Source organism: Temnothorax curvispinosus, unplaced genomic scaffold (assembly GCF_003070985.1).
Source record: "Temnothorax curvispinosus isolate PA1 unplaced genomic scaffold, ASM307098v1 QBEX01014331.1, whole genome shotgun sequence".
Lineage (NCBI taxonomy): Eukaryota > Metazoa > Arthropoda > Insecta > Hymenoptera > Formicidae > Temnothorax > Temnothorax curvispinosus.
The window spans coordinates 41,872-67,221 of record NW_020224111.1 but is presented as its reverse complement, the minus strand read 5'-3'; the positions used below and the strand labels follow the sequence as shown (position 1 = coordinate 67,221).

General features: G+C 37.7%; 1 protein-coding gene across 3 annotated transcripts in view; it reads right to left on the bottom strand.

The window, feature by feature from the left end:
- Positions 1-6: 6 nt before the first annotated feature.
- Positions 7-25,350, bottom strand: part of LOC112464611 — a 58,543-nt gene continuing 33,199 nt past the window's right edge. Inside the window, exons 2-10 of one of the 3 annotated variants that reach the window (XM_025031725.1) lie at positions 9,074-9,194; positions 8,355-8,545; positions 7,776-7,981; positions 7,349-7,568; positions 6,424-6,501; positions 5,652-6,335; positions 3,842-3,994; positions 1,012-1,217; positions 7-817 (exon numbers count right to left, since the gene is read on the bottom strand). In XM_025031725.1, coding sequence (XP_024887493.1) covers positions 696-817; positions 1,012-1,217; positions 3,842-3,994; positions 5,652-6,335; positions 6,424-6,501; positions 7,349-7,568; positions 7,776-7,981; positions 8,355-8,545; positions 9,074-9,194 — 1,981 coding nt within the window. In that variant the 3' untranslated portion in view covers positions 7-695. The remainder of the gene's footprint in view (positions 818-1,011; positions 1,218-3,841; positions 3,995-5,651; positions 6,336-6,423; positions 6,502-7,348; positions 7,569-7,775; positions 7,982-8,354; positions 8,546-9,073; positions 9,195-25,350) is intronic. The other 2 variants (XM_025031724.1, XM_025031723.1) reach the window with 2 other exon arrangements.

Sequence of the window (25,350 nt, the reverse complement as noted above, 5' to 3'; positions counted from 1 at the left end):
TAACACTCCCCTTCCAAGCAAAGCACGCTCGACGGGAATCATTGTGCTTCATTTATTAGGAAGAAAATATGTATATTTGTCTTTTTGAATAGTTTCGAAAACGTGTATTCGTTTATGTAACATCATCTTTTTAAATTGGGCTTTGCACGTAGCCGAGGTTGTAGATTGTTCGTCGTGAACAGCAATGCTGTATATAAATTTCGTTCGTTGCACAGGATTTTGGAAAATGCAAAACCCATGTATGAAAATTATCTCGGTCAGACGAACACCGAGACGCGATTAACAATCACGTGAGTTGCACACGGCTGTTCGATTATTCACGTTTCAATGCGCACTTATGGGATGATTAGTATCAGCCTCGGTCCTGCGAATCCGGACAATGGATTTCACACGAAGTAATCGACTCGAACGTACTGCTTCGACGGATATTAGTTCGACTACCGAGATCGTCGAAGCGCACATTTCTTTTTGTACGGAGGAGAGCTATAGTCTAGAAGAGATCTAGTGAGGATGTGCGACTTCGTGTCGCGTTTGGCTGCTCCTCCCGAGTCGACGATTCCCTCGTCCATCGTTATCGTCATCTCTTGTGACTACCGAGGCTCGTAGGCCTCGTAGACGAGTTCAGGCACCAGAGCCAACGAGAACGTGGCACTGGCCTGTCTTGCGTACTGCCGCCTCGTGGTGATGGCTTCGTGTTACCTATTGTTCTCTTCCATTACCACTTGCTTGAACACACCGGCAGGCATCTGGCTCTTCACCTCGTGACTACCAAGCGCAGTCGTACCGTCCTTCGCGATGAAGAGTTGAAGACCAGTTGCTGCAAAACGCAAATTTTAATTTAATTTTATTTTTGAAAGTTTAACTACGCTAAAATATCAATTTACGACTATCCTTACTTTCTAGCGTAGAAAATTAAGAAAAAAAAATTAAACCGAAGGCGCAAAAAACTCCACTCTATTTTCTGGAACTCCCATTTTTTAATTAATATAATCAATTAGAAGGAAAACGTACTCTCGGAACTTTCAAGATCTGTCTGCTCTAAATTTGTTGCTTTAAGCAGCTCGTCAATAAGAGAATCAGGATTCGGCCTGGTAACTTCAACTCTACAGAGGACAGGATTACCGGCACCATCTTCTGCTTTTTTTCTACGCTCCAGCGCAGCCTTAGCACGGTCCAGGGATCCAGTTTCGCTGAGACCTGAGCCGCCGGAAGGATTTCTGCGAAGAGCAATGTACATTTTACCTTCATTTTTGTCGCATATTGCTACACATTTTAACTGTAGTAACACGTTGTAACATATTAAACTGAGCACTGGGCATAAAAAAGCAGGAATAAAGTATTAACGTTACTCTATTCGGCGAAATCAGACTATGAAAAATTAAACAATGCGGATATAAATATAACGTTGCGGACGAACCTAATACATGTTTTATAAGAATTAATTTTACCCCTCGATTCATTGACCATGTACATTGTGAAAAATTGATGACTAATCGAGGGAGAAGTCTAAATCTCCCATTACGGCATATTAACACGTTTCGCAATTACTGGCTATCACGATAGATAATAATTACAACTTATTGCATGCCTTGTTTAAAGAAATGATCAATTACGTTTTGCTCGCGAAAGCAAAATTTGACCAATCGTTCCTTTCCAGAATGCAACGGACGTTACATTCTGAACTTATTTATTCGTTCAATCTGAGTTGAAACAAATAAGTTCCGGGCAGCGAAATAATACATCCCTAACAAAGATACAAAGAGTCTATCTAATATTGCAATTCCATATTGCGCTGATTTCTCCGCAGAGTAGCGTCGCAGTTGTCTCTACAAGCAATAAATATGTGTCGGGTACGTAATTAAATAATCGTGTAATTTAAGATTCTTCTAAAATTAAGAGAAGTGTTGTTCCCAAACAATGGATTCTATGCCGATGTGCTCGTATCTGTTTGATTCTTGAGGTGAAAGTTCATCGAGTACGTGTAACGCACTCACTTAAAGTAGGGAAAACATTATGTTGAAACGTGAGTGTCCGATAAACGTACAAAGAAATAAATGCGTCTTCTACGAGTGAGGATACTAACAGTCAATTTAATGTACAAGGGAGACGGTTTCTCGTGCGGATAGTGGCTGAGATAATTAAATACGCGTGGAAGTTGAAGGAACGCTTAATTAAGCGAGTAAATAGATGAGAAAGAGAAAAATTGCAGAAATAAAAGTAACTACCATAAATATATATTGTGTTAATTAAAATAGACGAGATAAAGTTAATAAAATAATTTTTTTAACAAATGGAGATTGCTGTATAGCAAATTATCTGAGAATGAAGGAAAAATATGTAATGATTATTACATTAATAATATGTTACTAATAATTTAAATAATGTAATTTAAATTACTTAAAGAAATAAATATTATAAATATTGAAAGAAACGTCTAGGTCAATAAAGCAATAAAGTAATTTGATACAATTTTTTAATTATAAAGATTGAAATATTTTCAAAAATTAAGTGGAAATTCCAAAAACAAAAAATTAATTTAAATTTTATTGAAAGATAATAATGCCATTTGCACTTCTATCTGTAATCTGACTTGCCTGTAAGTCGAAAATTATTTTATTAATAAAGAGAATTTTTAGTAGAATAAGTGAGAAAGAGAGAGAGAAGATCTGTCATCAAGATTTAATATTTGTTTAGCAATAAAACACTTCACATGAACATGAAGCATATAGTAATGTATATAAGTAAACTAATGATAGATATATAGAAATTAATGACAACTAAGCTATCATTTCTGATAATTTAACATGCAAAATGAATGTGGTGCATAAAAATATCATTGAGTGAATTTTTGTGGGAGAATTGTGTCTTTTACGAGAAACATGCGTTTTAGGTAAAAGCTGTGCAGATGTGAATTCTTGCGGATTAATTGCGCGACGAGCGAGAAAGCAAAAAGTTCATAAGGTGCTGCAGAACGTTAGAACGAATCGTCATTCCTGCCGGATCATTGGTTTGGATGCACCAATTTCCGGAAAATGTAGGTAAATTTGAACGACAGACATCAACGCCAAGGCGCTTAGGCAATCAGTGCGCGCCTAGGCTGTCGGTTCTTATCGTCAGACGACGATCAACGCCTGACCTCAGTGAAATGTAAATCGTCTCGTTTTAAGCACGATGAAATTAGATTTCGTTCGTAGCTCATTCATTCGTAGCGAGTAGGAGCAAACTTGGAGAGCACTTAAGCCTCATTAAGGTCCGCTCGTTCTCGGAAATTTCTGACAGACCAGTTCAAGACTTTATTACATGTACTTTCATTCTGCGATTAAAGTAAATAATAGATTTCTATTTCCTTTATATTGGTGGAATGTTTTACCCGGTTATCATCAGAGAGATGAAACACGTTCTGTACATTGAACAATTTATATGCGTGATCCAAAGATTGGACTTACATCAGTATAAAACAATTGCTATAAATGATTAATTTGAAATTCAAGCTCATTTGTTTGTAAATAATATTTAATCTGTTTCCAGTTTTGTTATAATAAATAATCATCGATTAATGATTCGGTCTATAGCTCTGAATTATCGTGCGAGAATTAATATTAATAGTGAATTGCATAAACTGTAATTGGAAGTTACATAGAGGAGACATCAGCAAGAAATTACGTTTGCATGCATCAAGCTAAACATTGCCTGCTCAGGATTAAATAATGCTTGTATGCTAGCACACGTGTTAAAAGCATTCTTCATTTAAAGACTAGAAGCCATTGTGTTTTTGCAATAGTGGAAAGTAAAGACGTATGCATGAAGGAAAGGTATACGTAAGATGAAAGCATGGACTGACGGTGGGGTAATGCTGTTTCGATGCTGCGAGCTCGGTGGCGCGACTTCCGGTACCCCTAACGAGGACTCCTCAGAGTCCGCTGGACTGGTGGCGACCGTAGCCAGCTTGCCCCCCGCCCCGTCCAGCAACTTCCGGTGGCCTCCGCCAATACCCCTGCAAGGATTCACAAAGCCATCCAGACTGGAAGCATAGCTACCGCATAACACTACATACCCCCGATTCCATTTATTTGCATACAGACACAATCAGCTTTTAACTAAAATAATTATTTAATTATTTGGATTAATAACAGTGATATTGCTGCTAATCCTGATTACGAGTTACATTGCACTTGTTTAATGCTTAACATATTGCATGTTGTAATGCGTTATATTTATTCGTTGAAATGCAGTTTTAACTCTTTGTTATTTATCTTTGTAACAAATTGAGAAAATTATAAGACTTTTAGAGAGATCAAAACTCAAACATTTATTTTATTACCTCCCTAAATAATAATAATTTTTCTTTGCAATCTTTCTCTGTAATTTTAATATTTTTTAATATTTTAGATATTTATGTCGCAGTTAGATTTAATTATGATAGTAGTTGAGGAATTACTTAGATAAGTATGAGTCTAAATATAATCTTGAAACATAATAATAAACATGCTAATAATATTAAAGACCATTATGATAAACTGTCGTAAGAAACTATATGAGAAAAAAAATGTGAGAACAGATTGTATATCTCATGACAATAACACTTTTTAACGAGACACACATCCCCTTACTGCGATATTAGATAACTTTCCTTACTTGGAACTGCCACGTAATACGTAGCATATTTATTTAATTAGCTCACATCAAAGGCATAGAGATGATAAATGGCCGAGCATAATTATCATGGTTAATGAAACATGAGTTATTGCACTCGTATGATAAAAGTAAGATATGAAAGATAATTAAGCAATAGCGCATTGTTAAATTTAAATTCGTTCAAAAATTCATCAATTTTCATTGAATGAAATGCATGCCGGATACAATTTGATACATATTTCTTACATTCTTATATTACAAGTATGATCAATCATGTACGATGTATCGTTAATTTTTTGCGGTAGATTTAAGCGAATCGATCACGCATAGATGAGCTTCAAACACGCGGACTTCTCTATTAGGTTATCGTTATTTATTTCGTCTCAAGCATCGCTCTATTCTCTTAATAAAATTAAATAAAAAAGTACATCAAAATAAAAGATAATTTCAAAAAATATATAAATGCATAAAATAAATTAAGTGGTTGATATAAAGATTGGTGAATGTAACTTTACTGGAATATGCTTTTAACTTTCTCAGTGTAGAAAACACGATGTGTTGTACAAGGAAAAGAAACGCTGGGGGGATTGCTCCTTCGAACATCTGCTGGTTTGTCAGGACGGAATCACCAATTACTCTGGCATGCCGGACATATAGGCGTTATTAACGATTTGTAAGTGAGATGACCTCACCTTCGAATAAAGACCATTTAACGCAAGGGTAAAATGCAACGCACCGTCTGCTAATCAAACGCATTATCGTGAATATTCACAGAAATATCTCTTTTCTAGATATTTTCTCCCAACATTCCCGCGTTCTTGCGAAGAGGGTATTAATCATTCAAGATAAAGCCAGATATCAGGATATATGTAGAATTGTTTCGAAGTTTTTAAAACGGGAAACACGACCAGACAAAGAAACCAGGGGAACCAGAGGGAAGAGAGGGGAAAAAGAACACTCTCGAGATCTCCGAAAAGAATCGCGAAACTGAAAACTCGCTGATGAATGAAACCTACCTGAGGGTTTGAGCTGTCGTCGTGGGACGTAGCGGGGCTCTTTGATTGTCAGGCCTATGGAGAGGATCGGGAGAGGACACGGCTCTAGCCTGATCGATTAGCCGTAACACCGGGCTTGTCTTGCCCTTCTCGATGCAGTCGCAGGTCTTCGACATACCGCGCCAACCCGCGGCACTAATTCTCGGCTTCGCGATCGGGAAGACATTACCCTGCTGCCCGTTACTCTCCTTGGCGATCGAGCTCATCATCGCGTTACGTTCGTTATGCGCCTCAAAGCTGTTCCTCTCATAATTCTTGCGCGAGTGTCGCGGCACGTCTGGCACCCTGAAAATACCGGGCGCCACCCGGGTGTCTGCGTTTGCGTCATCGCGACAATTGCGCGAGTCGCTGTCATTCAAGAAACCGTTCCCGATTCCGCAAAGTGGCTGCTGCTGCTTTCCGACTGAATAAATGTTCTTCGCGACGGACGCGATAACATCGACTCTCATCGGGTTTTCCACATCTGTCGGACCACTACGCGAGGAGAGAGGACTCGATGCCGACCAGAATCGAGCTCTGGAGGCCAGGGACGACGGGAATGACAGAGGTTCGATACTGTCGTCGGGTCGACAGGCGATCGGTTGTGTGGACAGGTTTTGGGAGGAGTTGGGAATTCGTGGTGCCCATACCGGCCAGGAGGGTGACCTATAAAGATCACAACACAAATGTACAAGCATGCAAAAATCATAAACTATAAACTCATGTACATAAAGATAAAGAAAGAAAGACATACGTAAAGTAAAAAAAAGATAGAGAGTCCAGAGTCTCGTAGTTATGGTCGAGAAATTGAGAATGAAGGGATCGCTTGAGGCTGGAGCAAAAACAGAAGATTTTCTCGCGTTATTGATTCGCTCTCTTGTTAGTCATCTGTCATTCTGTTTACATCGCCATATATTATTCTATTCATGTTATTAATTTAAAAATAAAGCAGTTGGTTATTCGAAAGTTTGCATGAGCTTGCTCAACAAGCAAGTTTTATCGATTACATAGCGTATAGAAGGTTGATATCGTTAAAGGTCGAAGATAGAATATCTTTCTCGAGTCAAGATACAGGCAAGAGTAATATTTAAAGCAAGATATCGTATAGATAACTATAGCTCAGGTGTCTTGTTAATAAAGCTAAATGTCTTGCATTTTAAAAAAGAAATCGTTAGTTTGTTGTAGTAAAGTAAAATTATGGATGAAATAAATATATTTTTTTATCGTTCACGCATTATTAATCGTTTCCAGTCGTTGCAATGAACAGTCATATTCTGCTGTGAAATCTTTTAGACCTTCACGGTTTTCAACTCATACTCGTTGCTGTTATTTATTATAGAACAATAAAATCAGGCAATTTACAAGTAGATTAGAAGGAAAGTGCGCTAAATTGAGTATCGATAATCTTCCCAGAATATCGCATAATTAACAATTAAAAAAAATTCAGCTTTCTATTTCGATTAATTAATTGGATGTAGAAAATAATGCAATATGAAAGATTTAAGTCGGCTTTGTCAATAAGAGTTAAAAGAACTCTGGACGTTGATTACGCTCGATTTAAAAATATTTTTCGAGATATAAACCTTCCTGGGTATCGCTTTCATACATCAGATAATACCAAGATTTCGAAAGTTCAAAGTAAACGCGTAAGGATCGTCGAGATGCGTGATAAGTCTTACCTAATGTGACCGCTATCGCCGCTACTACTCTGTCTGCTGTGCTGGCTGTGCGAATTTAAAGAACCGTAGCCGGAGCCTTTGCTAAGTTGACTGGTATTACTGCTGTTGCGCGAGTGCCCGGATTCCGTGTGCGCCTCTACTAGAGCCTCCACCGGGACCGCCGACGGTACGATCTCACTGAGAGTCATCGGGTCGTATGTTTCCGTTCCGCTAAGAAGTTCTAATCACATACAATTCATTAAAATAACTTTTCTTTGCCTCCTCTCAGAATTTATATTCCTGATAATTTCAGGACTGTATCATCCTCGGCGCTTCGCACATAGCTATGTACATGCGCTTCTTTTTTTATTAACCAAAGCGCAAAATCTTGTTTATGAATCACGAATACTTTACATATCAGACATGACATAGAAAATGAGCGAATTACCGGAAGTGAAGAGTGCGGGCCTCTTCTTGGGAAGACTGCCGAAACCACTGCTGGCGCTTGCTATACTTCCCGCTAGCGAACCGGTAGACACATAATCCTCCCGATTCGTGCATCTCTCAGATGCCGTTACCTCATCACCAGTAACGCCAGGTACACCTTGCACCCCGGGCACCGCCAGCTGCGTCTGCTTCAACGACGGGGAAGGGCTGGGGCAAATAATCGATTAATCCGTTAATCAAAAGGATTTCCACGAGACGTTCTTCCGATCAAACGCAGACACAATTGTCGTACGGCGGAAATGTAATTAAAGCGGTTCAATATAAGACTTTCATCACGTAGTAAAAAAAAAAAATCAGAAATAGAAGATACGCCAGAAAGAATTTCTTTTCATTAAGGCGCTACTTAAATGTTGGATTAGCAATTTAATTTGTAATCGTTGAATGTAATAGTTTATTTAAAAAAATATACGTATTCTGTAACGTAACAAATCCAAAAATCGAAAATATCTATATTATCACGTAAGCGTTCAAAAATTTAAGATAAACCGCTGCTTCATATAGACAGGTAAGAATGTCTTACACTTTAAATAGAATATCTCCGGAGAGCATGTTCATTTTTATGGCCACACGCAGCATGGAATTATCCTGACGGTGTCGCGCATCATAGCCCTCCAAGAGGCACCTTCTTCGGCAGAGGCCAGCTCCCGCGAATTCGGCCAGATTTAGATCGGTGAAGCCCAGCTTCTGGAAGGACCTGCCTCCTTTCAACTCCTGTCGCGCAAAAAAAAAGTTTATGAGAACACGTGGCATTTAAAATTAACTATTTATCGAATTACGTTTGCGTTCAATAATGTATTTTCAAGAACGTGATCAAAATTAGTAATAAAAAAGTTTCATTGTTTAAATATTCCGGAACCGGACACACTTCCAATGAGCGAGATTCACATTCATTTGCATTTATTCGAATTAATTAAGTAAAAAAATTATTCAAACATTCTTTGAATAAAGTTAGCAAATATTTACGACAAAGAATATAACTTTTATATATCTTTCATAATTACATTATTTTACTGATTTTAGATAAAATAAAAAATAAATGAGTAAGATAAAGACATTTATTTTATAGTCGATTCTTGCTTTGCGATATTTCGCAAGCATATGGGAGTGTGAATGGAAGAGTAAAACGTTCGTGAAAACAAGAGTTGAGAAAAATCTCTCCGTCTTCCTTTCGTTCCGTTCCCAGCCCCGACGATGGCGACGATGTTCGCGCCTCAAACGGAAAGTAAAGTTTGCTCTCACCTTTCTCACAGATATCCTTAAAATGCACGGATCGAGCACGCCCGTGGACGCGTTGGCGCTCATCTTGCATAAAAATTCGAACTTTGCGTTCCATCTCACCGTGTGTTCCTGCACCTCCTCCCTGCAAAAATGGAAAGAAGTGGTTTTGAAATGGGAGATTAATGTCTTCCCGCGTGTTGCTTTCATTGTTACCGAAAAGTGTACTAATTGCTCCCTCTTTCCTTCTCTTTCTCTTCCTTTCTCTACAAGTATACTTTCATTTATGTAGAGTAACACACTCTACTAATTTACATGGATATTCAAATTTCTCCAAGTTTTACGCGATCTCAAAAATTGCACGTGAATTATAACAATAATTTTCAATAATCGTTTTCCAATACAATTGTCACAATCCTGGCCACACATTCATCTACCTCTTAATTTTCGGCATCTCGATAGATCTTGAAATGAATTTTTATTATCTTGAAATCGTTGTTTTAAATTGACTTATGGAAATATATAATTCCTTTTTATTCTCCCTGACAAAATGAGTTCAATTCGGTGAACTATTTTAATTATCGTCATTAAAAATTCCTGGTAAGTAATTTAATATTTTACCAATAAAGCGTTACTGGAGAAAAATAAATTTCGCATTCGCGGAAGAAGAACCACGGGTGCGAGAAAATACGTTCTATATGACAGCTCGTATATACTCAAGGAAAATGCATTCCGGGACATTCCGTGTACTTAAGAAAAATGCAAAGTAACGTTCGAAAACTCCAAGAGTTGAAGATTCTTCTAAAACGTCCGTGCTTCGCCGGGGATTGATGCGATAGATGAAAAAAAAAGTTATCGTTAAAAATATGTAAATCATCTGACGACTCTCGCGTTATCATTTTTAATAACGCTTTGCATTTCCCAAGAGTTCAAGCAATTTTCTGTGTGGTAAAGTATTTTGCGCCTGGTGTGCATGCACCCAGTAGTACGAAGAGCGAGAGAGAGAGAGAGAGAGAGAGAGATAGAGATAGAAAACTTCCCGGGAAGACACGTCGTTCTCGTCTAATATGCAAATGAAGGCAAATTGGCGCGTATGCATAATGCCGCGCGGAATCAGCGTTTCAGCTCCGCTGGGAACGCGAGGACACCAATGAATCATGACCCGAAATGACGCGGGCGTCTCCCGCGTCGAGGCCCTTGACCGACATGCGTATCTTGTTAATGAAACGCGTGCTGATTAGTCAACGAGTCTCACTTCCGGTAAGAGCACTTCCGGCACGCTCCCGCACGCATCGGCGAACATATCGGGATTCGCCGAAGGGACGGCGCGCGACGCGGCGCACGGATCGATTTAGCGATTTCAACGACCAACTGCATGTCCCATCAGACTGTCCGACGCTGTCCGAATTTCGTCAACTAATTTCATCCGCGGCTATAACGAGACTCGCAGTACGTCATGCGGCAAGCAACGTTATTATTATCGATTTTACTTGACTTTGCAAATAAAATCATATAATTGATGTTAGTACATATTGATGTAACTGACGTGACGCTCGCGGCTAATTACGCACTCGATGACGTAAAAACTCGGATTGCACACCGCTGATACGCGAATAATTTCCATTTATTGTGATATACTCAATGTTTATATATTATTACCGATTCAAACCTGAGCGGCAAATAGCATTCTATTATTTATGACCTTGCGCAATATGTTTTTTTTATGAGCCTGTCACCCCGAACATACAGACAATTGCGATAAACCGTTATCGAAAAATAAAATCGTGCCATAATAACCACAATTCGGTTTTAACATTTTTTTTTATTAAGCGGTATCCATAATTAATGTAGAGAATCTAAGCCAATTTTTAGTACTTTTTGAATTAAAAAAAAACCTAAATTTGAGAAAGTTATAGCTTGCTAAAGTTTCTTTGATGACGGCAACTTCAAAAGATTTCGCACATAAGGTATGACGTCACAGCACATTTTCGTGTACTATATTTTCTTCAATTTTGAAGACATTGCAAAAATCAAAAAGTTTACAAAGAAAGTATGCCATGATCTATCAGACCGCTTAATAAAAAAAAATGTATGTAAAAACCGAATTATAGACACATAAAAAAAATTAATGGCGTTATTACGGTCCAAGTCGGATCCGGGTTTCCTCAAATTTTTCAACAACCAATTTTTCTGCGGTTGAGTCGTCAGCCCCACGCACAACCTCCAACCTGAGGGATAGACGCATAACTATTATACTTTTACAATTACGGTATATAGTTATATCATCATGTACAGCAGAGTTCTAAAAACTTTTGCGAAACTTAATCGTGAAACTAATTAAAACACAGTTACAAATTTTAACTTTTTTGCTAAAAAAGAAGAGTAATTTCTTATATAGGTTTTGGTGCGATAAAGATGAAAAAAAAAACGCATTTTGATCTCATTTTTTCTAAAAAACCTGACATAGAACATTTTTGCTTGCGAATTCGGATTCACATAGCATCAAAGACTATATGAGAAATTGCTCTTCTTTTCCAGACCGCGAATTTTTGTACCTCTGAGTAATGAGTTTCATTCAATGCGACACGTACCCTTGCTATATATTTTATTCTCCCTCTTACTTTTTCTTCTTCGATATACCTTCTCTCTCTACTCGTCTCATGGATATCTTAAATAAGCGAGCGTAAAAAGCGATCAAAGCGGAGGTCGATATTGACTCATGGTGTACCGAATAATGCGTGATGACATGGGTTTAAAATAAACTCTGTGCACAACGCCCACCACTCTACAGCGCCCACGTAACCCCGAAGAACCGACTTATCGTAAATATCATCGCCAACCCCTCTTATCGTGCCAGGGAGCCGGAATATCGATAGCTGTAGGCGATAATGAGAAGGAAAGAAAGGAAACGGAATATACCGCTCGGAGCGACGAAAATGTACAAATAATCGCGGGATGGGTAAGGGCCAAAGCACATAACATGGCGTAGCGATATACGACGGTCGTAGTCCTCGACCTGACAAATCAAGATACGCCAAAGCTTGTGCGTTACTTACGTCCACGACTACGACTGTCATATGTGCTTTGGCCCTAATGCAGCACGCACAACACCATTCCGAAAAGAAAACACTTTCTTTTTTTCTCTCTTTTTCTAAAACAGTTGCTATAACAGAAAGCTAAAAATATCTTCGTGACTGACGTCAAACGATCGCTGTACAAGCGCGCGCGCGAGCGCGCGTGTGACAGTACACTTTATTTTACAATATCGCGATTTTCAGATCGGAAAAGATTTTAAACAGAGGTAGTACCGATTGCACATGACACGTTTTTGCGTTTTTTTCAGTTTTTTCCTCTTGAAATTTCAATAGAAATTTATTATCAAAAATGTGCTTTATGGTAAATTGGAAAAAATGGAATGTACCTTACGGTAAGAGTAAAATGTTCAAGAAAAAACAGACAAATGTTTTAAGGATAAAACAGTAATGGGTATATAGCGCTTCGCACGATAAATGATAACGGGGATAGGATGCCTACGGGGCCCACAACATTAAGCGGTTTAGCACGTTGGCCCTTGTAACACTACCTAAAGAGTATGCGACATTAATTTTAAATGTCGGCCGATGGTTTTTATCGGAACGAAAGGTCCATTAAAACGCAGATCTACTTCGTGATAAATGAATTTCGTGAAACGTGAAATATGAGCGGGGAAGATACTACCCGTCTACGTTCTGATAGAAATCGCGACTTAAAAAATAGCGGGGGAGGTGACAGAAAAGGGCAAATCTTCATTTTTCACAACGTTAGTCAAGCAACTCGACCTGAAAGCACTCGTGTAATGAGACAAAAAAAATAATAAGTAACGCGACACATCAAATGGAATGACGTATTTTGATAAGCTGATTTTGATAAGTTAAGAAGTTTATACACGTTCGTATAAGAAACGCATTTGCTTGCACGCGATCGTGGTCGGTCTTGAACGTGGTCGGTTGCAATGCGAATGCTTATGCCTTATACAACATAAATTATATTAAATATGTGTAAAAGTATATATTACAAAGTGTTTAATTTTATGTATAATTTTACAAGAAAGAAGAAATATTTTATTTTCTCAAATTATCGTTCTTCCAATGGCAAAGTTATTTCTTTTAGTTATACAATGTTCGCTTAGACACCTGGAAAATGTAACTTATATCTAATCAAGTAGATAAACCTTATCTATATATAAAATCTATATATATAAGGCTAATTATTATACATGGTATGAAGCTGCGTATCTTGACAAAAAAGGTAAATTTTTGAAAAAATGTATTAAATGTAATAAAATATATAAATGCAATTCTTTATAAATAACGAAAAATTAAAATCGAAAAGAAAATAAGAAAAAAATTCAATAATTGTTTTTTACGTGTGCTTTTACGTCGATGTCCCTGCAAATTTCAAAATATTTAGAATTTGTGAAATTTTTACTGGCAAATTTTTCTAATAGCATTGAATTTTATTCCTTTGACGTAACAAATTAATATAAATACATCACGTCTCTCTATGTTTGAAAAGAGAATAAATAAAAATAAATGTAAAATAGTTTATATATTTTAGATGCACAAAATATAAATGTTATTAATATTCATATTTCTTTCGACTCAACCTCGTCAAAACATGCGATGGCTTTTGTAAACCCTGTACACAAAATACTCCAGATTAACTTATACATTTTTTAGAGCGTTATTCTCTTTTTTCCCTTTAATTGTTTAATCATTCTCTCTCAATTTTCTCTGTTTAATTTCTGACAATCAAACTAATACAAATAAAATCTCTGTTAAAATATTGATGCATGGCAACTCTCTGAAATGTGAAATAACCGTCCCTATTCATGTTTCTGAAGGCACATAAAATGAAGAATTACTATAGCTCGATATTGTGAAATAATTATTGTTCATCTTGCCGTTTAGCATTTCTCATTAAAAGGAAAGCGGGGAACAATACGTCGTGTGGAAAGTTATAACGATCCTGAAAAAAATAAACGATGCCACGCGCAGGAAAACGACTAGATAGCCGAGCCTGAATTAGGACAGTGGGTTAAGAGAACCGGTCGCGCGGTATCAAACGTCATTACGGGATAATAGCGATATCGTTGCTCCATTGATAAGAGACGTGAGATCGCGACGATGCGATAGGGAACGCATGCTATGACGAAATCACCATTTTTTTGCCACGCTCGATGATAAAATCTCGTGCACGTGGAAGCGGAAATCGGTTTTGCAATACTTTTCCGAGAGTCTGCAAATTCGACAAAAATTTATTCCACGTAGCTTTCATCGCTCACGTAGAAAATCCCAACGAATTTATTTCGCCGGCAAGTCGACTTATCGATACGCGCTTCGCGTATAATCCAGTTTGCTCCGCGCTGATTTTTATCATAGTACAACACATGGCATTTTACAGTGCCTGCCTTCTCCCCCTAAAAAAAAACTACCGATCCGATCAAGAATCATCGTGTTGTATAGAGTCGCGTCTGATAAACATGTGCGGATGTCCCAAAACTTGTTAAACGTTACTCTTGTTTACGAGGTAGCGATTTATTAGTGGATTTATATGGTTTTATGACATCGTACATTACCGTACAATAAATCTTCGTTTCGATAAATCATCCTCTCTCTTTTCAAACGTGCCAAATAGTAGCTCTATTCATTCATTAACCGACATATGCTGTGCACGATGGTGCGATGCTGTTGCAACCTCCTATCTTCGTAGCCCAATGCAGTAGTGACCGAGTCACAATCTGCATTTGAATGAAACTGTCGCACTCTCTTATGCAACGTCGTTCGCAGTGAGATGTATCAAAGAGGGAAGGGACAACATCTCGAAGACGTCGCGATCTTCTTCGCGACACTCACGAACGAACGTGACGAGCTATCGAGACGTTGGATTACAAAATAGGGAAATATTCAGCGGCCTGCGATATAACGGATTTCACTTCCCTCTCGCTCCCGTTGAGCCTCGCGTATAGGTGCATTGTCCTGCATTGTCCTCACCGCGAATGAAAAGAGGATTCGTATATAGCCCCGCCAGAACTTCTCGGGGGGAGCATTGTACGTCTGCAAGATCCCCCTCTGTTCATAATTCCGTAATGTTTTTCATTTCTAGAGGCTTAACAGTGTCACTCGTCATGTCGGCCGACACAACGCCGTGACAACGACGACGATTCGCGGATTTATCAACTTCACTCGGATGAGCGGTTGGATGTAAATGTAATAAATATATGAACGGAATGTTTGATTAAATTCCTGCACAGTACGTTCATAAAAAAAAGTAATATAATAAGAATTGGAACATAGGTACTATAAAAATGGGATTACTAAAATTAATATATCGATAATTTACTCTTATAATTTAGTTTTTGATTCTTTCGTTTACCTATATATTATAACGCACAGCTCAATCTTAGGAAAGAGTACGTTTTGTACGATTATAATGTTATGCAAAATTATGCGGTAGCTGAAAATCTTTTTTTTTATGTGAGTAAAACATGTTATTACTTTAATTCAAAATTACAAAATAATTTTACGCAACGTGTAGCCGAAAATAATATGAAGATTGTAATACTTTCAGTAATTGCGTATATCGTTTATAATCAGACAAGCCTTTGAGAACCTCCGTTCCATATCAATTGGTTAAGGAATGTTTCGGAAACACAAACGAGAACGAATGAGCGTCCGTAATGAATTGCGAAATGAACACTCGTTTTTGTCTCGAACATATAGACGAGCAGGAGGTATGACGTAAATGCGCCCGACATTGTGGGCGAAAGTAAAGCTAGAACACCAGCGGGTTTCTCCATGTATAACTTCCCATTGAATTCCGGTATTCACGGGCGGGAATGCGGCGGAGGGATGGCGCAGCGTCCTGGCGCCGCAAATGGATCGCGCATTGCAGCGTCAGAAAATACTGCTTAATGAAACTATACCAATAATTTCATCGCCGATTATTGCGAAGTGCGAGGAATCGAGGAGGAAACGCCCGCGGATGAAGAGCTGCAGTCGCGCCGCTTTTATTCGCATTGTGAAACCTCCACGCCGCGCCGGTTCGATGCCCGTAAAATTGTTTCAAAGACCCGCCTGATGCTTCTTCCCACCTGCCACGGATGTAAAATGCGAAAATTCATCTCCGTGGAGCTTATCGCCCGTATATATACTCGCGCGTTAAGGGTGACGTTAGCGAAAAATTGCAATTGGAAGCACCTGTTCGCGAGCGTGTCCTAGAAAAATATATCGCGAACTCATCGCAGTGTGCTTTCAACGAGGTACGGGGATCCGCGTATATATTGAATAATGTCGCGTTTTCTTTATTTTCGTACATCTCGTTAAGCAATGAGGGTGCGTTTATAAAAGGAAATTAAAAAATTCCTTATGAGAATAAAAAGTTTCAGATTTATGATCGAGTGAAATAAAACGTAATAAAATAGATATAGATAGAATAAGAATTTTGAAAGAAAAATGACATTCATTACAGAATATATATTTAATTACAAATGTTATTATCTCTTTATATTTCCTCATCATAAAACTTCCTTATCGCATAATAAAATAATAGCAAAAAACATGTTGTTATGATCGATATCGATATGCGTTTTCTTTATCTGCTTTTACAGCGGTCATGTCTGATTATAGCTATCAGATCTAGCACCTATACTCATAGATTAAATGTAAGTAATCGGACTGCCATGTAAGATACCGCGACAACTAATTATTAATAATAAAACATAAAGCGCATCTCAGCGCTTACGAAATTGGCGATTTGATTAAGTTTCGCTGTGATCCCGAATTCTGTGAATTCTCCATCTACTTTGATAGTCTCTTTTTTTCCCATGTGTTCAACGATCGAGTTTGAAACCGATATTCGCGGATATCCTCTGGGAAGAGCGACGCGTCTGGGCTCGCGGCGCTCATTATCAATTATCTCGATAGAAAATTTCATTAGCTGGACATAACGCGGATGTTGCCGTTACCGACAGCTCGTGGAACGAGAAGGGGAGGGGGCGTGTAACGAGATGACGATAAGCACCAGTCAATACTTGAGCGGCAACGCGGGCGCCAACGGCGCGCGGCGTCGAATTCGCTTTTGCGTTTGCCAAAGTTTCATCGGAGCGAACACCACGAACCAATTATCGCGAAGAACCGCGGAACAACGCGTCCGGACACCGGTCTCAAACGCATGTCTTTACCACCTACGCAGATTTTTGGTACCGAAATGCGACATCGCGTCGCGGAATTTTTAGCGACCAGATTTCCCCTCAAATTGCGAATTCCTTTGTGACCACAACTTATTATTTCATTGTCAAGTTGTTTCTGTTAGTACTCATATAATATAGCGATCGTAAGTTTCTTGTTAAGGAACGTAAATTAAAAAAGTTTTACGATTAAGAACCAATTATACAATTAGACTGCAGATAATATTAAAAATTAAAAGATTTCGGTATGCTTCATAATTGAGAGCTAATTTTCTCGTGTAACGTGACGACTCTCGAGGCTGCGAATAATTCAATTTCCGAGTTTCAGTTTACATTTTGCATACAGATAGTTCCTAACTTCCAAATAGCATTTTCAATAACACGTATTAATTAATATCTCTCATTAATCTTCTTATACTAGCGTTTTAAAATTATTATTCTACAAAGAAGAGTATATATAAATCGTAGAAATTCAAATGTAACGCGGCCTTTAGTAAATTAATTCAAAGCGCAATCTATCACGGAAGTATATTTACGTTCGCCGAGTTTCTAGAATCTTATCACCCTCGTTATGTTTACGCAGGGTGCTATTATAGATTTTAGGGTACCGTCTCTCGTAACAACAGGCACATAACAAAAACGCGCGTTTCTTTGCACGATAAAAAATTTATTGATTGATCGATATAAACGTCTATTCGTCGAAGTAATTGTGACACAGGAACTACAGGAAGCGTTGCTAATGAAGCGATTGCGTGTCGCGTTTGCGTTGCTACGATAGGTCGGAAGTCGTGACCTTAAGTTTTACATTCAGCAGAAATCCGGTGTACGTATTTGTACCTTCGTGACATAGTTAATCCACGAATAATAAAAAATTCTCAAGTTTTATCTCTAACTTTGTTGAAAATTACATGATTATTCCTACACATCTATATACGTTTGTACCACATACATCAGATATTATATTAACTTCATAAAATACACGAATAAATAAAAATAGATTTTGTTACTATTTCCGTGGTCAATCCGTTTTTACTTGCGAGAAAAAGTTAATATATAACAAAACTTGAGATAAATAATGACCAAATCTTTTAACAAAACCTTTTTACACTTGTACCGTGGCAAATTTCTTTTCACAAAGCAAGATCGATTTAATTAATTTTCGTAATAAGTCCGCCGTTGATTTAAGATTTAAGTAATTCAAAACCGCTGAGGAATCTTCGTGAGAAACCTGCATGACAAGCTGCGTATAATCGCTTCGCGAGACGAGGAGGTGGCTTTAAATTGCAAATTAACGCTTTACGCGAAAAGAGAAAGACAAGAATGATTATTTGCGCAGCAGCAATCATTAAAAGGCGGCTTTATCTCGTTGCGTGTGTACCGTTTAATTATCCTCCGGTTCCACGCGTCATTGGATTTCGTTCGGAGGCCAGAGGAGCAATCGGGAGCATCAAAATGAATTATCCGACCTGCGAGCCGATGCGGGCGAGCATTTAATTCAGCTTCTCTCCGTCGAGTAATTTGATCGTTGATTCTACCTAAGGCAACCGCGCGATACGCTTGGTATTATAGTCGGGTGTCAACAGGTCGGTCACCCTATTACGTTCGCTGATTTCTATTAGCCAGATATTGTTCGGCACGATTTAGTGCGTTCCTACACGATGTTATGGACTATGGACTACAGCCACTACAGCGCAGAATTTGTATCGAGACACGTTTGATGTAACGACGAAATTATCGTGATTAGTGTATCGTGCTGTGTGCAGCTTCCGGATTTTGCGGCCGATAAGCGCGTATCTGCGCCGAGATATGTCTTTCAAGTTCTATCTATATACGCGCTTGAATAATCGATTTTGAATAATTTGTGGGCGTTTTTACTAAATCAAGAGGACAGAAACGTAAATTGCTTCACCAGAATCGATTATTCAGTTACGTAAATATTAAATATCGGGAGGAGGGTTGACACTGACGTGAACAACTTATATGTGATAAAATCGATCGTGTTGAAGGAAACCATATAAAAACAAAAATAATTGGCTATTTTTCTTTGCTTTGCACCCCAGGTTATATCTTCCTTAGTAAAGTGATAACGTATGGTTTTGTCGAAATCTATTATCCGGCGAGAGAGCTATAAGTCCAGAAAGGATTGCAGAAAAAGGGAGCGCGGGACAAAATCAATAATCAGCTATATCAAATGAAGGATCACCACTGCAGTGTGTGGTCTTGCCAGTTTAAGCGAGTCTCTCTCGTTTCGCTGCTCCAAATATGTCAGCGCTTGGCGTAATGCAGACTCGACTCCAAAAAGGCGAAAACGCTGTCGACTACATGCTGTGCGTATTTTAGAATTGGTAATATAGTGGCACAAGGACTTTCCCCAACTGGACTCAAATCCAAATATTACACGCCATGAAATTTCAAATGAGACTGCTCGCGAGAGATACGAAACTAACTTTAAGTTTTTGAATTCTCAGAGACTGCTCTGTGTGTATTACTCATTTTATCCATTAATAAGAATAGTAATTTCGTAGTCCTTGATCCTTCCGCGACTCCTTTCATGTAGGTGTAAGATGTACTTTCGAAAATTAATGTCGAAATAATATTGAAACAATTGTGTTTAAACTAGTTTCTGTTAAATTTTACTGTCATTGAAAGATATAATATTAATTATTGTTCAATTGAAAGCACTTGATCGAACAATAATTAATATTATAATATATCTTTCAATGACAATAAAATTTAACAAAAACTAGTTTAAACACTATAGTTTAAAGATAGTAATTACTATCTTTAAATATTAAAATATTTTAGATATTCATGTTTAATTTTCAAATGTAAAATGATATAAAATGAGTCTCTTCTCGTTAAGTATTCGTTAATACCCCGAAACCACAGCAATCGGATTAGCTTTTTCTCTCTTCAGAGTTTATGATCACAGGTAGAATTAAAACATAACTGCACAAATGAGAATTTCTTTCAAAAGTGTAGCTGAAATGCAGCCAAAATTCATAAAGTGGAATCCAAGTTGAGTTACGTGCGACACTTTTACAAAGTCGTGAACTCTCACAGAATTGTTAGAAACGCGCGGGACCGAGTTAATTCTCCAGATAACAAACTCGGAAGTTCGCTGTACTTAGTCCGCATTGCGAGATTAGGCGTTATCCATAAAGCTCTATTAAGCTTGCTATATGAGCCTCATTTCGATCTAACCTTTGCACGATCAAATTCGTATACGCGAGCACGAAACACGCGACGAGTTGCATAATGCAGCTTAATACATTCGACGCTTGTATTGCAATCGGTAGTTCCGGATATATAAGCAAACAAGTCGATAACATAGTTATGACAAATACGTGCGCGCATATCCATATCCAATTATACATATAATTCGATTATATTAATATCAACATTATAAGAGCTCCTCTCTCAACTTCTCATCGAAAATATATACGCATGAAAGAAACAGGGGATATAAAAAAAGAAAGGCCCAATTAAAAGCGGAAGATTATTTCATCGAAAACATTTGTGGATGACGATTACCTCATCCTGAAATGCGTGCTGTAAGAGGAAAATTTATAACTCGTATTTGTATAGTATCATATTGTAATATCATTTGTGTTAATTAAAAATTCGGTACAAATAGTTTAGTTATACGATTGCATGATACATAAGTAATAAAAATACGCGTTTTCGCTTTTCTCCCGTCTATTATTTCCATTTGACGGTTGGCCTTTAAACAGCGCGACAAACATATAAACTCACACATGCTCACTGCTCAGTCATTCCGAAGGCCGACCGAAACCGTCGTTAATATTGTAGAAAGATAGTAACGAGTTACGTAACGTAAAAATTAGGCCGTCATCTTGATATGAATATGTATGAAGAATTAAAGGTGTTTAAAGCCGACGCGCAATATCGATGTTATTTATGCTCGAGACAATTAATTAATTTTCAATTCAATTCATTTGGCATGAATAAAGTGTAAAACTTATCAGGTCATAACGATTCTCTAAGCACAAACTGTCGATCGACTAAAATATCAAATTTCGACATTTTTGAAGCGTTAAATTAATAACGGTTTCGATAAGAACTGCCAAAGAGATCAAAATTGTAAGAGATCAAAATTTTATCGTCAGACATTTTGTGATATATATATATAACTCCGAGAGCGATAAATAATAATATATAATACAATTAAGATTTATGCTATTTCTCGAATAATATCTATATAGTAATCGTTTTTAGCGCAAGAAATATAATATAAATATGACTTTCTCCGTGTCAATTGACCTGTAATTGCCATGTGCCAGAACGATAATCGTCATTACGCGTGTTACTGCAGGCGCAATTGATTAATCGCACCAGTCGGAGATCACATCCATAAAATGTAACGCGAGTAGAGTATCAAGCCATATCGAGCACGTTCTCCTCATCCACCTCACTCTCACCCTCGGCACACCCGGTATGGGCCTGGAGAAATACGAATGTGACTGCAACAGATGCATTAGCCGTGGGCAAGGCTGTTTCAAGGCTGTCGGGATCGTGTGTCGTTTGCGGTTTTGCAATGCGGCTTGTGCATAAGCAGCGGAGATCGAGCCCTCAAGACGTGAACGATATTTATTGCGCGCGCATGATTTTCGTTAATTTATTATTGTCTTATTGTTGACGTTGGAATATGGTAAGTTACATTTTTGGCAGTAGTCATTCTAACTGTTCACGACGATAAATTACCAATTCGGGAAAAATAAAAGGTCATTACGAAAATGATATACTTAGCAGAAACTTTTAGAAAAATTTAATTTTCAGATAAAGAACTGAATAAAATTACAAGTATATGGAATTATTTGAATGCGCTGTTCTCCATACGCTTGACCTTTCGGCGTTTATCGAGCTAAATTTGGACGGAAAACCTGACGGACTGCCCGCTGACTACTCGCATAAATAACGTAAGCTGGTATTTGCGCGATACGTTCCTTATAGGGCGATACAAAGTTATCGTCCACTTTTCGAGCTTTCTGTACGAGCGAGTCAAAGAATTTTCTTACTGCTGCATTAATTGTATCGTGTGTCACTTCACGATTGACATTTTATTCAGACATATCTATTTATTCGCGAATGTATAAAGTTAGAAATGTAAACGGTAATAAAGTCTGAGCTATAACTCGTATAGAACGCTCTAATCGGCCCGCAGACAAATCGATCGTCAGATTCTTCAACGTCAAGTTGACTAGCTATATTTGGTTTTACCTTGCATGTGAATCGCCGAGAATACCGTTTACGGAGAATTTATACGACATTGATGTACAACGTACGTTAAAGTACCAAAAATAATCCGTTTAGACGTTCACAATAATCGTAGTGCTATAACACTTACGATGTCCCCGCCCACGTTTTACGAATGTGATCGCATCACATAATGACAGAAACGAAATAATAGTCGGCTGCGTTATATTTAGAAGTAAGTAACTATTCTTCTTGAGAACGAAAAACGGAAATTTACAAATCACATATGTCGTACAAAGCAATTTCATTGACTCCGCGGTGATCTGCTAAACCGCTGCTTTTTCTGTCATGTCAATATTCGAGAAATCTCTCCTTAAATTTAGGAATCGCAGCGAACGACGGGAAGATGCGCATCGATCGTCACTACTGACTATTCTGTCGCGGAATCTGTTACGATGATCTCCGTTATGCCGGACGTCGAACGGTATCAGGAGGCGTTTAAAGATAAATAGCGGCTTGTTTTCACGGTAGTAAAACTATTAAGCGTAGTTACACGTTGCCGAGGCGGAACTACTGCAGCCGCGCGAGGTATTTCGAGCTCGTCGAAATTTGTTAGCTCTCTCTGGAATCTGCAGGCGACGCGAAGCGATGGTCGACTTTGACTTTCCTCGGAAATAATGAACAAATACTATAGCTAGCCGCGTAATTGAAGGAAAGCGAGCGAATAGACGAGCGATATTCGAATTCATGAATAAAATATCGTAGACCCCTCTTTCCGAAAGAAGTATGTCTTTCGATCGCATCGCATTATCCTCCATCTCGTCTCCGAGTCGCGATGTAACTTGATCGACGGGCAACGAACGTTCTAAAGAAAACCGTTCTGTAGAATAATGCATGTAACTGTAAACGAGCCACCGTAACGCATCGGGAATTCACCAGTTGAGTTTCTCACTTTTCTCTCCTCGCCTCGGCCAGACTGTGCATCGAATCTTAATCCGCTACTCCGCGGCGAGAAATTGTCGCTGCATTAATGAGATCTAATGCCGCGGTATGTGATATTGCATCAGACAAGCAAAGTCAATAAAACTGTTGTCCTGATTCATTCTGGTCTGAAGTGAAACGTCCGTTCGCGATGATCTCGCGTTCTTAACGCATATATGCAATTTTGATTTTATAATATTACATATAATTATTAATGTACTACACCCAAAAAAAAATATTCTGCAGTTTAGCGGTTCCTGGTTCATGCTAGAGGATTTTCCTCTGAAATAGGGCCTTAAGAAGATGTTTTAAACTGTAGAGGAATATCCTCTAATCATGAGACTCTAGATTCAAGATTGTGCAATCCTCTTAATATTAGAGGACATTGATTTCCGATATTCACCCGAAATAAATAAAAAAAATTATTTATTTTGAAATTTTATTACTATTTTATAACTAAATTTGTTTCTTAAGATGTAGTCTATGATTATAAATATTTTTTGTATTGGAAAAAACACTTACCTTGGTGGGATCGAACTCGGGACCTCTGGATCGTGAGCCAACTGCCTTACATGGTAGACCACTTCTTAATTTGATGTAAGTGTTATATATTGTCTACATAACCAGCGGAAATATATAATTTTCCAAAAATCATCTTAATAAACAAATTCAGTTTAAAAAGAGTAATAAAATTTTGAATTGGATATAAGATATATGATATAATATTTCTTAATGTCGGGTGAATGTCAGAAACCAGTGCCGGCTTATTATGAAATTTTGTGTTCGTAAATATATTTATGAAAATAATATGTTTATAAAGTTAAAACGTTAAAACATTCTTATCAAATCCTTACAAGGGCCTCAATAGACAAAAATAAGAAAACGTTTCTTATGGCATCCCTAATAAATAAATGATCGGGACCTTATCCGGTTAGCCCTAATAAATAAGTATTTATGAAGTTAAAACATCCTTATCAAATCCTTACAAGGACCTTATTAGATAAAAATAAGGAAACTTTTCTTATGGAATCCCTAATAAATAATGATAGGGACCTCATCAGGTTAAAATAAGGAAATCTTTCTTATGGCATCCCTAATATATAACTAATGATCGAGGACTTATGTTATATAAGGCCATTCTTAATAAAGACAACAGGCAATAGGAACAGGGAATAAAAATCAGAAATCAATGTATATAAATGCAGAATAAACAGTGACACAGGCAATAGACACAGGAGTTTCCGTCACGTTGGAAATTATGTGTCTATTGCCTGTTGCCAACAAATCATAACATTCGAATATTTTAGGTTGTAATTAACGATTTTTTATTATTTCCTGTTCCTATTGCCTGTTGCCTGGCATTGTGCAAGGGGCTGAACTTTCTACACGGGCGTCTCGTGTGGTAGCGTACGCATCGCGTAGCTAATAAGACGATCGTCTTTTAACTTTAACGCGCGCGCCGCAAATATCTAGCATATCCTCTTATTTTAAGAGGCTAATAGTAGAATTTACTGTAGAGGAATTTACTCTTGATTATAGCTTACGCATCCACTCATTTATAAAGTAATACGTATTACTTAAAGAAGGATATTCTTCATATAATGTTTTTTTGCTTAGAGGAACTGCTAAGAGGAATTCCCCACTTATCGGCAGAATATTTTTTTTTGGGTGTATTCAAATAAATGGCCGTCGATTGATCACCAGTTAAATGTCAAAATAATAAAAATAATAAATATATACACATAATTTTTTGTCTTTATTTTGAAATCCTATCTTTTGACACTCAATATCTATACTATAAATTGTTTCCAACATCAAGGACAGTCAGATATGTTTTGACAATTTAAATGATCGAGCGTGCCTCGTATATTATATA